Source organism: Neodiprion lecontei, chromosome 1, assembly GCF_021901455.1.
Source record: "Neodiprion lecontei isolate iyNeoLeco1 chromosome 1, iyNeoLeco1.1, whole genome shotgun sequence".
Lineage (NCBI taxonomy): Eukaryota > Metazoa > Arthropoda > Insecta > Hymenoptera > Diprionidae > Neodiprion > Neodiprion lecontei.
The window spans coordinates 40,244,919-40,262,054 of record NC_060260.1 but is presented as its reverse complement, the minus strand read 5'-3'; the positions used below and the strand labels follow the sequence as shown (position 1 = coordinate 40,262,054).

General features: G+C 37.9%; 4 protein-coding genes across 9 annotated transcripts in view; 3 read left to right on the top strand and 1 right to left on the bottom strand.

Moving 5' to 3' along the window:
• LOC107224865 (solute carrier family 12 member 4) overlaps nt 1–6,041 on the top strand; it is a 77,503-nt gene extending 71,462 nt beyond the window's left edge. For 3 of the 4 annotated variants that reach the window (XM_015665088.2, XM_046741799.1, XM_015665089.2), the window contains exons 10-13: nt 10–36; nt 1,239–1,579; nt 1,680–1,819; nt 1,913–6,041. In XM_015665088.2, coding sequence (XP_015520574.1) covers nt 10–36; nt 1,239–1,579; nt 1,680–1,819; nt 1,913–2,004 — 600 coding nt within the window. In that variant the 3' untranslated portion in view covers nt 2,005–6,041. The remainder of the gene's footprint in view (nt 1–9; nt 37–1,238; nt 1,580–1,679; nt 1,820–1,912) is intronic. The other variant, XM_046741810.1, reaches the window with a different exon arrangement.
• Nucleotides 6,042–6,551: 510 nt separating this feature from the next.
• On the top strand, nt 6,552–10,112 carry LOC107224844 (leucine-rich PPR motif-containing protein, mitochondrial). 2 transcript variants are annotated; one of them, XM_015665054.2, is made up of 4 exons: nt 6,554–6,693; nt 6,765–9,522; nt 9,648–9,801; nt 9,885–10,112. In XM_015665054.2, exons 2-4 carry the CDS (start codon nt 6,802–6,804, stop codon nt 10,049–10,051), a joined length of 3,042 nt encoding a protein of 1,013 aa, XP_015520540.2. In that variant the 5' UTR covers nt 6,554–6,693; nt 6,765–6,801; the 3' UTR covers nt 10,052–10,112. The 2 variants fall into 2 exon arrangements, with proteins under 2 accessions (XP_046597769.1, XP_015520540.2); XM_046741813.1 differs by having other exon boundaries at nt 6,552–9,522.
• Nucleotides 9,833–12,474, bottom strand: LOC107224856 (intraflagellar transport protein 74 homolog). 2 transcript variants are annotated; one of them, XM_046741854.1, is made up of 3 exons: nt 12,218–12,474; nt 11,712–12,116; nt 9,833–11,626 (listed from the first exon to the last, which is right to left on the bottom strand). In XM_046741854.1, exons 2-3 carry the CDS (start codon nt 11,999–12,001, stop codon nt 10,096–10,098), a joined length of 1,821 nt encoding a protein of 606 aa, XP_046597810.1. In that variant the 5' UTR covers nt 12,002–12,116; nt 12,218–12,474; the 3' UTR covers nt 9,833–10,095. The 2 variants fall into 2 exon arrangements, with proteins under 2 accessions (XP_046597810.1, XP_015520554.1); XM_015665068.2 differs by lacking the exon at nt 12,218–12,474 and having other exon boundaries at nt 11,712–12,209.
• A 126-nt stretch (nt 12,475–12,600) lies between these two features.
• The window catches only part of LOC107224867 (SLIT-ROBO Rho GTPase-activating protein 1), a 41,918-nt gene continuing 37,382 nt past the window's right edge, over nt 12,601–17,136 (top strand). Inside the window, exon 1 of the mRNA XM_015665091.2 lies at nt 12,601–13,287. Coding sequence (XP_015520577.2) covers nt 13,209–13,287 — 79 coding nt within the window. The 5' untranslated portion in view covers nt 12,601–13,208. The remainder of the gene's footprint in view (nt 13,288–17,136) is intronic.

Sequence of the window (17,136 nt, the reverse complement as noted above, 5' to 3'; positions counted from 1 at the left end):
GGACATAAGGGGCAGACATTGGTGGACTTCAACGAGGTACATACTGAGGAAAATTTACCTCCGGTTTGTCAGATACCCCGAAATTTCCTAACGCTCACACGGACTGTCTCCTCTGTCATCATATGTCCACTGCTCAATACTACAGTCATGAAATACACATGATATTTGATTTTTCATAATTAGCATTTTTCTTTATGTCTTATAATTTGCTTCACGTCAGTGAAATTATCATTTACCAAAAAAAAAAAAAGAAAAAAATTTGTGAAGGAAAAAAGAAATCGAACAGCAGATATAACAGATTCAAAATTTCCTACAGGTTTGTCGGGCTTTGCAAAGTCTATAAATTCCTTGATTTTACACTTTCTGGTATATAATCATCCGCTGATTTCGATTTCGATGGAAACAAACTTCATACCATCATCACCTCCAACTTCAGCTTGGTTGGCACGTGTGTTCTTTATGAACGATTAAGTTTATAATGTTTAAAAAAACGCAGTGCGAAACCGGAAACAAATAATCTGACGAAACCGAAATTTCCTCAAACTTCAATTTAAATGATAATATGTTGAGGAATTTTCTGAAAATTTTACTAAACAATTGTTTTTCAAGACTTGGAGAAATTTTGTGTGCTAAAATTTCGATGAGTGACCAGTCGTGCAAATATGCCGAGCATAATTTGTAATCTGGACAATTTTCTGCCAACCACTATTACCGTAATAATGCCTTTCAATTGTATGAGAATTACTAACACTTGATTGAATACTTAATTAAGGGAATAGATCTGCACCACTGTTTTCATCATCTATATGCAGCAGTGAGGCGACAGAGCTCTTATAGTCACTTTGCATGGGTTACACTTTGCCTAGAATATAACAATTATTAGGTAAATAATACCAATCAATAGATTTTCAATAAGATTCTTAGCATATTCAAGATCTTGATGAATCTAATGTAACCCACAGTAAAAAATGAAGATATCTGTTACGCTACTGCTTTATCTATCCCCTTAACGACTCCTTGGTTCTTATACTGTTGTGACTCTCTAGTGTTTCGAAATGTGTTGCATAAAAAATACTTATAATCACTCAAACACACGCCTCTATTTCCCATCTAGCAATAATTCATCCATTTTGCTTTCAAACTGCAGTTTAATCATTTAGCAATTTGGGCTTGTTTAATCCTTAAAAAGTATCGGAGCGAGGCGTCAAAAAAGACTAACCGATTTGTACATGATTTAGGTACAAGCAATTGTCGACCACCATCACAATGTCGACGTTAAAACGGCTACAAAGGTCAGGTTCCAAGAGCCGACAAGCCAGCCAGCCAATAAAGCCAATGGTCTCGATGAGGCTCAGGAAAAATTGGTACAGGAAACTGAACTGAACACGAAGGAACTAGAAGCCGGAGATTCAGGAGAAAAGGATGAAGATGTCAAGGAAAACGCAGAGGAAACAGCTCACCTCGTCGGGGGATCTCCCAAAGAAGATAACAGAGAAAACAACGCAAAAGAGGCAAAGGAATGCGAAGCTGACACCAAGACAGCGAGTCCAGACCACACAGAGCCTGAACAATATGTTCCGTAAGTATCAAATCTATTGTATAATTTATGGATAAACATGTAAAAAAATTTAAAATAGTCGGGATAATGTAAACAAAAACACGGAACAAAAATGTTTCAGAGATGAGGGCAATGTGAGACGAATGCACACCTCTGTGAAGCTGAACGAAGTGATCGTCAACAAGAGTCACGACGCTCAGTTAGTGATCTTGAATCTGCCTGGTCCACCGAGGGACACGAGGATGGAGAGGGAGTCAAACTGTATCCTTGAATATACTGTGTTTAGCAAACCGAGGTTTATTCTTTTTCGAAATTTAATGGCTTCCTTAACTTTGTACTCCTGATCGAAACTAGATATGGAGTTCCTCGAAGTATTGACAGAAGGCCTTGAGAGAGTGTTGATGGTGCGAGGTGGGGGCCGAGAAGTGATCACCATATACTCGTGAACGGAACTGGAGAAGTGGACCAGATATACAATAAAGTTTTCACCAATATCAGCCCTGAGAAAGTTTGTTCTTCAAACCGTACTTACAATGATACTACTCGTACTTGTACCGATGTCGTCACGCGTAGCGTCGCACTATAAGTTAATTACGTACTATACGATTATTTCGTATTGTTTTTATATTGTTTATTTGTTTACGAGATTATTTCTCACGATTGCAGTAGAAGTTATTAAAGTAGTAGTATGTTAACTCCGTCGAATTATACGAAGTTATATATACAATAGACAATCTAGTTGAAAAGAGGACTATTAATTTACGTCGCATTTTGTAATAGCGTCAATTTACTACTGTGCGAATTTCGGCTGTAACGCAGCTGGTCGCCCGCTGCTGATACATGCCCCGAACTAGGCAATAGTTAGTTTTTAAACTTCGACTCGTTTCGAGTACATTGTACATGCTCGCGCTAAAACGAAAATCAAAATTGTTCGGAGGCCAGGGTCGAAGCATTTGTAAAACCAGCCACGATGTATGTATACATGGCAAACACGTGATACATATACTGTATTATAAATATGTATATGCGCATCAGACTTCTTGAAAATGCTTCGGAATTAGCCAAAGACATGAACAAGAGAGGCTCACTTTTCTACATGCGTTGTCGTTAGAATGGTAAAATATTATATTATTACGATACACGTAGTTAGACTTCTACTGCTTGTAAATGGTGTCTAGGATCTAGTCTCTAGAATCTATAAAGTCTAGAAGAGTATTAGGAATATGTCTCATAGCCATGCCATATAGTGGATGTCCAAGTATGCTTTATTAACGATAATAGATACTTGATAGCATTGAAATTTTATTTACGATGTTGTTACGATTTTCATCAAGACAACTCAATTATTTTTTTTTTCCGTCTATTCCTAATCACTCTTTATCTATCACATTTTATATTTAAATACGCGAACTCATCTTCATCCTATTGTTTCACTCGCTGTACTATAACTACCGTGAACTTTACCGGCCATAATACTGTAACAATAACCTTGACTAACTAATAATCAAATCTCGTCTATAAATTATAGTTAAATACATGTATCCGTTGCGCAAAAATTCAACATCTTGTGAAATGCGGTTTGGCAAACCAAGAGCAACGTCCACTGTAAGTCAGATTGCGAAATCAGTCAAATGCGACGTGTTCACACAGGTAAGGAATTAGAATTTTATCGTCAAAACGAGTAGAGGACATTAATGAAATAAAGATTAATTCAATTCGGTGTCGTTTGCATGCCATCATATTGTTATAGTATATGATTATAATAACACTGTTACACCAATATTCGTACGCAGCGTACCTCAGCGCTCGATTATTATTGACCGCGTCACCGTTAGTTTCTATGTGAAGCGAATCTGATGTAGTAATGAAACTCAGTCGCAAGATTTCTTCTAGTAGTTACCTATGAAAAAGACAATTGTTATGGATCACATAATTATATGATTATTAGAGCATTGGGATCTACTTGAAATATATACATATATATAATAACGGTATCCGCAGTCAAGCAAAATTTCTAATATAACATGGTAAAAATATATATTATACATATAAAAATAATTATATATTATTTTAATCGCAAGCCCTAACCAGGTATGACGATAGCCAATCGGCTAAGAAAAATTCTAATTCAAGTTTAAATTACTCAATAAGTATATAAATAAATATATTTCAGAAGTATAAGACGTACGTACTATAAACGAAATCTTGTCGATGTAAAGTGTACGAACTTTTCAGCAATAGTATAGCTAGGAACACGAACAAAAAAAAAAAAAAGAAAAAACTTACTGCGATAAGAAACTTAAATCCGAATGAATTATGAGTATAATATACTAATAAACGTTATAATATAAGTGAAATTATGGGTGTGTGTTTATATATGTATGTATATATAAATATATATAAAAACATTTATTTATATATATATATATGTATATAGACATAAATATGAACATACATAAATAATACGCTAAATAATATAAAATAACGATCGTGAATAATTCTTACACACGTTGAAAATCAAACACCTTAAAATTATATTCTAACACAGTCGTGATCACTGCAATTTTACGTGATATTCCAAGTCATATTTCTTTATTATGTTTACACATAGTTGAAGAAGAGGCAAAATCTCGAATAGTAGTCACTGCGTCATTCTTGATCCTTTTATCAGGCTTATCTATCCGCAAGGGAATGAATCTCGCCCACATCATTTACATTACCTTGCCAATAAGTCAACGTCACATATTACGATACAATCATTACCAGTCAATGAAAGTGGTTTTTATACATGTCAAATTATTATTCTTATTCTTATTCTTATTCTTATTCTTATTATTGTTACTGTTATAATGTTATCGTTGATTGTTCCGTGTTTAATTTTTATTTGTTATTTTATATTACGAAAAATCATGACAGAATATTTTGCAGTTTTTCTAATTAAACACGTAGATTCATTACGATACCGTGATTATGAAGCCGTATGTGTTATATATAAATGAAGAAATTTAATAAATTCTTAATGTATTAATGAAGATAAATTTATATTATATTTTGTATAATTTATCATTTTAAATGCGTTAACAATTACATCAGCTGCTATTGATTACGAATGTATTTTATATAAGTACATGCCTATATAATAGGCATTGCAGCGTTATAAAGATTATTATTATTATTATTATACATTTTAAATTGAACGTTGAAATTTACAAAGTCTGTCAAATATTGTTCGAAATAATTATGTGTTAAAGAGTATATTTATATATAGGTATACACATCTACTTTATGCAGGGTATATATATGGTGAAAGTGGCCCGCTGAACGAGTAAAGCTTAGCTTGCATCTTGCATTGCCGCTGTCGAACAGGCCACCTTTACCAAATATTAGCCATATAATAGTAGCAGTACATATGTATATAAATATATGTGTATAATGTTATTATATTGTGTAGATAGTTTATAGATGAAAAATGCGTGCATAAACAATGTCAAGAATACAGCTGATTCACATGAAATTAATTATTCTGTTTCACATCTTTGTGATAATTTTTCCGTGTTTCTTCCTCAGCCTTTGCGCGTTCACTCGGCACATTATTACTTCTCTACATGTAATTGATCGAGCCTGCTTTTTGATATATTTTAATTTCACCAACGTGTGATTTAATTTCGATTAATGGCATGTTCGTATTTGTTAATAAACTACAGCACAAGGATACCTACAATACACGTATGTACACGTATAATTTATATACACACACACACGATATGAATTATGATGTATGTATGTTTAATTAGGTATATGATCTGTAGAAGAAACAGCGAAAAACACTCGCTGTTAATGAATAATTATTGTAACTGTATATCGAGTACTGCGTTTGTAAATTACGGAGATAAAAAAAAAAAAAAAAAAACAAAAAAAAACTGAGAAACAATACGCAATTTGGGAATAAATTAAATCACCTCTAGGCTGTGAGACGCGAGCTGAGCAGCGATAATCTAGCTCGAAAACCTCAATCATATGTGTCAAATAATAATTCTATACCTTTAATGTATACCTCCGTACACTATTATTATAGTAAACTCATTTTTGCCGGAAAAATATTTCAACCCGTGGGGGCAAACGTTCGTTTCAATACTTCGGCGTTATTGTAGTCGATATATAGCATCGCGTGAATAATAATAATATAATGTGTTCCGCGGTTCCGAATGCCGCTAAGGGGATGAAACATTATCTTATACATTATTACCATATGGTACATACTACGTATAGTATTAATGAATAATATTAAATGAAAATATTATACCTAAAGTACAGATAACTTTATAAAATTAATTTGTAGATATGGACCTTAGTGATTTGAATTATTATAGCCAATAGTCAATTTACCGTGAAACACCTGTAACCTGTAGAGCGTAGAAACTTATAGACAGAGATATATACTTATGATTGAATTGAATAAAAAATTGATTATTATTGAAAATTATAATAAAAATTTTAAAATAATTAACTATCAATAAACGACATCTATATATACCTATAATAATGCTTGCACTATAAAAGTTTCTCACTCACCCTCGCGTCGTCGGTTGTACTCATACAGTATTCTTGACCACGATAAATCTTCTATTATCATTTATTCTTTTGACAGAAAGTCATCAATTCATTCAAATGAAATGGAACAACCGATTGTTCAGTAATGCGATTCTTACTTTACCTGCAAAAAATTGGAACACATGCACACTCATCTCCGCTATGAAGTAGCAGGCTTTCATTTATGCTTTTATTGACCAGCTTTCTCACCAATTTAATACATAAAGATTAATACGACTGTTCATGTTATTCAGAATCTAACTGTATTAACTCCCATCCTACTTGTGTATCAACGGTCTAGAATAATTAGTATAAATTCATAACTTATTATTTTTCAGTTGTGTTCAAAGTACGCGCGTATTATATCGGTTAAGTCATGTATATTAGGGTAGGTCAGGTTGTATCAGGTGAGGTTAGGGGAGTAGGATTGTGTGTACTGAAGGTACTGAATAACAACTGATTGTTAACCTCGTGATCTCTATAAAAAACATCTAAGAAGTCACTGATTTGGTGAAAATATCTGCGTATATCGCCAACTTCTTTATGTAATGAAAGATGCTTCGAAACACACGGATTCGGGTCTGTGGTAAATTTGGTTTTAATATCGACATTCCAGTTGCAGGATAACTGATAACGATCTTGACAGCTCTGGAATGGCACTCCTACGTAGAAGTGCATGGCTCCTGCCAACCCGGATGAGATTCGTCAAATTGTGGGAGAAAGATCAGAGCTGTATCACCTACGAGAGCAACGTTTGTAATCGAGGTTATGTTCACCGTCCTGATATGCAAATGAGGAGAAATTCGCATTACCAATCCCACGGTCAAGCGAGCATACCGTCAAACATTACGTGCAATCAAAGCACCAGTGATTCCGCAAAGCCAGAATCAAAAACTGCCAGTGAATTGCGAGCGATATCAATTGACACAAAAACCAGCGGCATGTGTTATGCAGAAGTATTGAAAGCCATCGATCAAGAAAGTAAGAAAAAATCAGTCGATCAATCGACTCTTCTGTGTCTACTGGAATATTGCAGCGATATGATTCCGGATGCTCCAATATCTGCACGACTTAATCTGGTGAACCGGATCTGGCATTTAGTGGCAAATATAAACGAACCGCCGAGCGTCGATCATTACAACGTCTTGCTGAGCATCTACAAACAGAACTCGCAGTATCTTAATGTGGATGAATTTTTAAAGAATATGAAAGCACCTCCCAACAGCGACACCTATCACTTGCTACTTGACGCAGCTGCTGAGATCGGTGACTACAGCCAAGTATTGTTGATTATGACAAGGATTAAGGACATGGGATATCAAGTGACTGAAGCCACGTTTAATTCTCTGATGTTAGCACATTCAATTAATAATCACATTGACCAGGCTCATGCTGTTATGAAAACGATGGAAGCTGCCGGGATTGAGCCAAGTGCGGACACCTTCTTTGTTCTGTTACGGGGTTACGCTTACAAAGGTGATATAGAAAATTTAACACGTATCCTGAAGACTAGTAATCTGAATGCAACGCAAATCATGTCTATCGTTAGAACATTAAGCCTTTCTGGTAACGGGGATTACATTTCCCGTGTTATACAGTACCTGCCACAAATGACTGATATAACCTTCAAGAGTATTTCCTACACAATTGTAGAATTGACCTATTCTGGGTTGGCAAAGGATGCCTTTAAGGTGATAAACTGTTTCCGCATTTTGGATGGGGCGTCTGACACATCGTTGAATGATCTTACCGATATCTTTTTGTACGAAATAGTCAAGGCAGAAACATCGATCGTAGAAGTATTTGAGATTTGTGAAAGTCTAATGTCTTCCACGAAAAATTCGTCACCTTTACTAAGAGTTACCGAAGCTGCTCTTCGATTGCAGAAGCAAGACATTGCTTTGCGAGCGTTTGAAATCATGAAAAATCAAGGCATTGAAATAAGACCTCACTTTTACTGGCCCTTACTTGTCAACACAGCTTCAACCAAAGGTGAGACTGATGTGCTCAAGCTGGTTAAGCACATGGTTGAGAATGGCGTTTACTTAGATGATGAGACATTGTGTCATTACGTATTTCCGTTTTTATGCGCACCAAAGCCCCTGGTGATTATTAGAAAATTGCAAGATTGTGGTTTGAAAATGTCCGATCTATTCGGAGTCTTGTTGACAAATTATTTAGACCAAGGAAACCTGAAGGATGCCATAGCTCTAACAGAAAAAATCAAGGTAAAACTTGATCTGTACATTGTCATAGAAAGACTTGTCAGTGGATGTAGAGTGACAGAAAGTTTTAATGAAACAGTACAATTTTTGAGAAACATCAACACGGATAGTGATCAGAATGGAAAATTCTTTGAGGACCTAATGGCAAATGAAAGAATAAAAGCAAGCAATGAGGAACTTGCTTCTCTTATTTTTGCCTTTGACAAACACAATCTCAAGATTTCTAAAACAGTTGCAGACGCTTTGGAGCTAAGAATATTGCAATTAGCGGAACCTGAGAGGTCAATGAAGACGCTCAAAAAATTAGTCACTGCTGAAACAAGTACAAATGATGAAATTCCGGATGTATGGATACCTCACCCTGAATTAATGAGTCTTGAACAACTGGAGAATCATCTCATTGACCTAACGGCTAAGGGTATGAATACACGAGGTACTCTGCGAAGACTCCTTCAAGCTTATTGTAGAAAAAATAATTTTAAGAAAGCTGAGGAAACTGCAGAATTGTTTAAGGAGAAGGGATTTGAATGGACGTCCGGAATGATTTCCAGCATGTTTTCCTTATATGTCACAAATAATATGATCGATAAGGCTGATGTATATTTCAGAGATCTGAAGACAAATCACAAAGACTTTATAATCGATGATTACAAGGTAATTGATTATGCTACAGCTCTTGTAAAGAATAAAAAATTCGAAAAAGGTCTGGAAGTACTCAGAGAACAGGAAAATGTTACGAGTGGACCCAAAACTATCAGAAACTGCTGGAGACTTTTGAATGCAGTTGCTGCAGATGGAAATCTGGAAGCCACAAAAAAAACGTTGGATATCTTACTCGAAAAAGGGTATTGCGAAGTGAGCATTCATGTCCTCAGTCCATTGGTCAGGACAAATTTATTAAATGGTAACTTGGAAGAAGCTATTAAACAATTCAAAGAGTGTGCACTTGTGTATAAACTGACACCTCTGAAACAAGAACTGCTACGTGCTCTTGTAGATATTTCTACCGACAACCCTGATGCTCAAAAACAGTTGACAGATGTACTAATGGTGATAAAAAGTATTTCTGGAGAAGCAGCAGGAAACTCTCATTTGTTCACGGCATTAGCGGCAAGGAATAAACACAAGGAACTCCAATCATTTATTAAAGTAAGACTAATCTGAATTTTAAAAAAAAATTGTGACCTTCTAATCGCTGTTGCTATAACACGAATCATTTCTCGTAGTAATTCAATTACCTTTCTTGTACTAAAATAACTCGATTTATTTTTTAGATGCCAGCTGTGAACCAAAAAACAATGGAAGTCAGTGCAAAAAACTTGATGACTGAGCAAAATTTAACAGCCTTACAAGGGATTTTGAAAGCGTGTAGAAATGTGATGAAGCTGGACACACGGATTATTTACGATCTAATCTTGACATTGTGCAGTAAGTAAATTGAGAAATAATTCAAGACAGATTTTTCGATCACAATTTATGACTTTAATCTTTATTTTATTGTGGTCATACAGGTAGGTCTGGTGATTACAAAACAGCGCTAGAAATATGGGATAGAATGCAGGCAGAGGACATTATTCCACTACCAAAATTTACTGAAAATTTAATAAACTTCTTGAACTCGCAGAAAGTTTCATTACCAGACGAATTACAAGCAAAGATGAAAAGAGAGAAACGCTAACAATATTTGAAATTATCTTAAATAGTAAAAATATTGTACATAAACTAATGTATTCCTTTGACGCTTTCCCTTAGTTTAACATTGTACCGATCCACCAGTTCGAGTGCTCTGCTCTTAATTGCGTTATAATCCACTCGTTCGCGTTCTTCCCTGATGAATTTCTGTAATGTTTCATTATTTTGTTTCAATTTCTCAAGTTTATCCTCCAGCGAGCTTATCTGTACATAAGTTTCATTTTTGTCTAGCTGTGACTTGATCTCCTCGTACTCTCCACGTACAGAAGCCAGTTCCTGTTTGATGGACGGCTCGCGCTCACGAAGTTTTGCCCGTTCTGCGATCATCTCTTCTCGCTTTTGTTCAAACCTTGCCTTCAATCCATCCAAATCTTCAAGGACAAGCAACTCACTTTGTTTTTTACCTATTTTTTCTTTCAGTTCCGTTAACTCGACTTTCAGCCTTTTTTCGAGACTCTGCATTTTTATTAAATTCTGCTGCAGCCTTGTGTGCTCGCTGCTCAATCCTTCGATAGTTTGGTCGACATTAATAGGAACGTCCGGGTCTTCGCTGATGGCATGTTGGATGTTCAGGATTGCCAACTCATCACCAGGAGTTAAGTGAGTATCGCTAGAGACACAGTTTGATATTTGTGTCAAATGCTCGACAATTGTAGTCTCTAGTTTATCAAGTCTCTCAAGCTCTTCATGTTTGCTCCTGTCAAAGGTGGCCATGAATTGCTCCATTGCCTCTTCTCGTTTTCTCATCTCTTTGTACTTTACATGCCTTGCTGACTGGCACTCTTCGAGATCTGTTTCCAACTGTTCTAGCTCATGCTCAGCCTCAGCTATACGTCGTTTAAGTTCAGCTGTTTGCCTCTCAGCTGCAGCGACATCTGCATTATCCTGCTTTACCTTGGCCAGGAGTTGAATTCGCTCTTCTTCTGGCGACAGTCTATTCTTCTCTTCTTCTCGTAGTTTATCGCGTTTTCCTTCAACCTCTGAAATCTTAACAAGAAGTTTGACAGCCTCCTGCTTAGCCTGTGAAAGTGCAATCTGCTCTTCCATGGTCGATTTTTCGTTAGATAGTCGATCCAGCTCTGTTTGCATAACATCTATGCTACTCTGCAGTTCAATTTTTTGTTTTGTCAAATCGTCGTACTTAGCACGCTGCTCAATAGTCATTCCTTCGACTATTCTCTCTGCATTCTTCTTTTCCAATTCTACTTCCCTCTCGATGGCCCGAAGCTCTTGTTCTTTTTGCTGACGATGAGCAAACAAATTTTCTATCTCAGCCATAGTTTGGTCATTTTTCACGGCCAAAGATTTAGCCTCCATTTCCAGAGAGTTTTTGTCAGGGTCTAAAGTCATTTTATCAACAACAATGTTATAGTCGGCCAGTTGCCCCTGCAATTCTGTAAGCTCCGCTGCCAATTCTTTGGCTCGTTTATCGTAGTGAAGAAAAGTTGCTCTTTCTCTACTCTGACTGTCGACTTGCCGCGTTATGACTGCAATTTCTTGTGTAAGTTCTCGTATCTTCAATTGTAGGAGACCTTCGTAATATCTTCGATCCTGGACTTGTCTGCAACATTTAAAGCAACGATCTAAAGTATATCACGATATTCGCTGTGTTCTTAATAACTTATTATACCGTCAAAAATCCTTGCCTGGTCATGGGCAGTCCCCTGTTAGTCCCAGGCCGAAGTCCGGCGATTCCTTGCTGCGTAATCGGTCTGTCGACTAGATTGACCTGAGCTGCAGATGGAAGGCCAGTTCCAAGTCTTCCTTGGACAGCAAAAGATCCACCGCTGGTAGCGCTGACCCGGGAGCTAGCGGAGTTAAGTACTCTAGCAGAGAATGCCGAAGCAGAAGGTGGTCGGCCTACGACGCTTCTACCAGGAGTTGCAGCAGTTGCTGCGCGATAATTACTCGATACAGGCATTTCCTGGCTGTCCATTTTGGCCCCTCTCCTCGAAGAAGGTCTCTCGATTCTACTCTGCGGCCTGGAAACGTCTTCCTGCTCTCTTCTCCAACGCGTCAGTGGTCTCTCAGCACCTCTACCAGTTGTAGGTCTATCAAGGTCCATGATTAGCAATTCAGTAAAATTGATTCTTAAGAAGGATGAGATTTGCAGGTGTAGAACTTGACAATTGCCTGGTAGTCATATGCTCACCAGGTATGAACGAATTCTTATTTGTGTACAAATTAGCGTTGCCATGTAAACCCCGCAACAACGTCATGATGTAAAAGTGCGAAGTTTCCACCCTTTCAAATGTGCACCAAATTATCTCAAATGCGATTGGTTGAAAATCCAAGATGGCCGTCATATGTTCTGGGGAAACGGTATTTCATTGGAACACAACCTCCCCTTCCACGTCATGTCATAACTCCGCTAGCAGCTTGTCGACAGTGTTCTTTGTTATCGGCAAAATGGTACCACCTTGGTTTCCCTGGCACCCAACAGGTGGCCGGGTAGCATTAGTCCACGGAGAAAGGTGGTGCACGCGTTTCGAGCAGTCGACTCTGCGTAGTCAACAGTTGCTAAGCAACAAAGCGACGCGGCGGTTCCCCTAAGTTGAATTAATACATTATATCCGAGTCCAGGAATATCCTCGAAGTGGCTACCTACGACGGCTGCACTATTACCAGTAACGACAGTATACCTACGAACGTCGGTCGCATGGCCGTCAGTGGTGCCACTTTCCATTCGACTTTTCCCTCAACGGCGACCGGAACAGAACTTTAAAAACAATTGACCAACGCGTTGCTGCGCGGCGTAACTGTAAGACAAGTGCCTCGTATGCACGTTTGCATGTGTTTGTTATGTGTTGATTGTGTGTTGTGCGTGGACGCGGTACCGAGCGCGCAGTTTGCATACGGTAGAAATAGAGTTAAAGAAAATTCCAACGGTTGCCAGCAAGCAGTGCGTATATAATTTCGAATCTCTACCTGGTTTCTTAAACCGGTTTTGTCAACCGATGAACCTTACTGATCGCCTGTGCCAAAGAATGCTTTCAAATCTGTGACAAGTGGATTGTTTATATCTTCATATTTTTTGTTTACGTATTTCACGTATGTGTACGGATATTGCCAGAGGTTTGCTCACGTAACATCGACGAGCTGAAGTCGGAAGTTTTCGAAGATTTCACGATCACTTGGTTATTATGGACGAGGAGGAGATCGACGGTATCAAATCGCCGATCAAACGGCTTGGATCGACAAGGAAGCTACTCGTTTTTAACAGTAAGTGATAAAATATCACACAGCGCTGAAACAACATCGTAGCCGAAAGGACAACGAAATATGCATTCAACGTCTTTCCGCTGTCATTTGGCTCCGGTGATGTTTTGTCCGTCGGGAAATTTTATGTGTGCCTGATTGTGCGAGTCAACCACAAATTTACGCTGCACAAACGTAATTTTGCATAATTTTTAATTACTATTTATATTCGTATAAATGACATTGCAAACCTGTCCATGTTTATACGATCGTGAGTTGAGAAAGAAAACTCAACATATTCCCAAGAATACGTAGCAATAAAGAAACCGTTTATTTACATTGGTATTGTCTGACGTATTGTCACGTTGTAGCGATTCGCATACCTCACGTATGACTGTAATTACGTAAACATTTGCAATGAAAACTTTTTGTCGTTGTACAGAATTCTCGCCTCTTCTGTTTTCTTCTCATATAGGTATAACAGGTCTATATTTTTACTGACGATCAGCTAAATATCGCCATTGTCAAGAACAACGCCGATCGAATAAACTGACAAATGAAATGTAACGAAATTCGAATTTTTCGGGCGCAGCTTTTTTTCATACGTAGATAAAACGAGTCCGAAATTAATGTTTCGAAAGCATGTAGGCACATTGATATCTCACACTTGAAGATAGATAGGTGTACACATACATGCATTTAATAATTGCATTATCATCACACATTCAGTTACTCCACAACTCCTTGTACGTAATTTTAATAATATATACAGCATGTATCAAACTACAAGTAATTTACACACCGCATAACTTATACATACAACGTGGCATATGTTTATACCCTGGTTTATACTTTCGCTCTGGACTTGCGACACGCAAGATTAACAAGCCGCAGCAGTTGCACACTAACCGCGTCAGCCAATGCAGCAGCAACAATTACCTTTGAAATGCACTTTTATTATTGACCAATTAATCAGGGATAGCTTCTGATTCGAGAAAGACTGCAAAAGAGCTATACAGTCCAAAGATATACCGAAAGAATCGGAAAGGATACTAATATAGGATGAAAAAATTGGAAAAACCTTGTTGAGTCAATTTCCGTTATAGGTTGCTGGTAAAGCTTAGGCTGTCTTCCAAGTGTCTCAAACGGAAAAGATTTCCCATTGTACACCTGCACGGGTGTGCAGTGGTAGATGTACATGCCTATTGTCCAGACTTATATATATATATGACCCTAGGATAGGTAGGTATATACATAATAGGTTTGATGGCGTCGGGGACACGCAGCGGATTGTCGAATGACGCGCCGGAAAGAGCAGATGCTGCGCGGGATTTTTCCCCTCCTCATCATCCTCCTCGATTTCAAATGAAAGGCAAACGGGCTACATCTACAATCTACATACCACGTATTGCAACAAAGAGATGAGAGGTTCGCGTTAACGTTACTTTGGTTCAGATAAACAAAGCGCCTAAGTTCGGTTCCTTCTCGAGCGGGAGTTTAACGCTAGCGTGGACGTCTTGCGACGCCAGCCGGTTAGATCTGTAGCGTAATATCTTCCGACTCGGTAAATATGATCACGAGAAAGGGTTTTAATTTCTTTTTTATGAAATTGCTTTCTTTTTTCTTATTTTTATTTATTTATTTATGTCGACATACATGACAGGTATACTGTATTGAGATTGTCGTCTTGCAATGCGTCATCTGGTGGAAAAAAATCAAACTAATGCAACCAGGCTGAAAGCTGCAACCGTTGACAGTGTTTTTTCGCGTGTGGATAGTAGAACTGGTGTATTATTGATTACATTTCATTAATTTATGTGACGTGAGTAGTTTGAAAGCTCAAGAATTACGATTTGCCGCCATTGAAATTAAAAAGTTAGGTTATGTGGTGATAAAATGGCGCCGACAACCAGATTCTGACGTTCGGAGGAAAATTTCCAATAAAATATTCAGGGAATGAACTTTCTTGTTCCTGCAGGATACTAATCAGCGTAGCGGGTATAAACTTATCTCCGCAATACCGTTCGAAGGTGCATATTTTAATCCCGACAATCCCGTTGAAAGGAATCGGTTCTCTTCTTTGTAAAGTTCGTTATTCTCGCCGGGTTTCCACGAGCCCATCCGATCCGATCCGGTCGCAACCGAGCCGAGCCGAACCGACCGACCGACGGATTAAATTTTACTCTTTCTCGATCCCCAGCCGAGTTCGGAGAGCGTCTGTTTGTACACGGCATAAATCCTCCTCAGCTTACAATCATATCCGTCATGCATTTGATCACATCTCCGGTATACATATGAAACCTCTCAACGAAATACGGAGGCTGCATATCTCACCGGTTCGTAAATCGGACATATTGTTATCGTTGCTTATTTATTTATTTATCTATTTATTTATTTATTTATTTATTCATTTATTTATTTATTTATTGCCACCTAACAAAGTATATCAAACTAAGTAAAGTGTATAAAGTATGTATGCAGGGGGAAATTTAGTCGTGGTATAAATATCGGATGTTCGAGGGACGGAAACGCCCTGATGCCGTTGGGTTCATCATGCGGCGACGGGAACTAAACGACGGTGAAACGGCCATGCGACACGAGAGTCCACCGCACCCTTGACCCTCCCAGTTTCTCTGACACACACACGAGGTTCCCACAATCCCGCTGCGATCAAACGACGCTTTCCGGCATAGCACGGTCGAATTCAAACGAGCTTCCCCCCCTCCCCTTTGTCTTTGAGTGTATCCGACATTCAGTCCAGCAGCAGCATCACTCTGTGCATCTAGGTACGTATGAGCGGTCTATGCACTCTACGCGTTTGAGGTATGTGTATAGACAACCATTCAGCGACGAAACTTACCGGACGCTGAACCCCGGGATGCAGCATCCTTGCAGCGGGAGGAATTTCACCTTCGACGATCGCTCGATGCTATGCCGCTGTCTGTAGTGTAAATTGACCCGATGTAAACACGATATGACGATGCAGTTGAAATGTGTCGAGGCGCCGAGGCACCACTTCGGCAAATCGTAGTTTTACAATCTTTTTTTTTTTATCGCCATGCTTTCATGAACCATAAAATTCTTTCGTAAAATAACCGGTGCGAACATAAACCTAATTGTATCGTTTTTCAAATTTACGAAAGAGATTTTATCACTTGGGAGAAGACACAAGGTGTATATTAAATACGATATGTTTAAGGTCCGATTGCTCGATAAAAAAATGTTGCTCGATAATTTTTTTTTTTTTTTTCATTGATAAAACTGTAATTGACAACCTCGACATCTTTTATCACGCAAAAAGATTCGTGTATTTTTTTGTCAACTTTATTGATCTCGTTACAACTCGTACGTAACACGTTATACCGTGCAGCATGTATACATAACTTGTCTCTTGCAGGTAGATTATAAACGAATGAGTGCAGCAAGGTGAGTTATGTTGCGTAAAGCCGTAACAGCGTTATTATTACTGAAGTAGATGATCACATACGTATGTCGTGTACGTATAACGCGTATTATAGACGCGTGCTAGTGTTATGCATGCATGCAGACAGAGAATGTTCACCTTTATTACACGTAGGTATGTTATAGACACCTTCTCACCAGGCGTGGTTGTTTTTATAAAGTGTACAGATTCGGATTTTACGGGTGGAATCACCCAACGACCCCGGATATTTATACAATCTATATTTTCCAATCACCAGAACATCCTTGAAAACTTGAATGATACTTTTTTCCATATCAGAATCCCTGTTTCTCTTACGTATAGTAACTTATTCGATAATTTGTCCTTTATAATTTTTATTTTTAGACTGCTTTAAGGTATGTACAAAATAGGTTTCTGTACATACCTACACGAAAATTAGACATACTTAT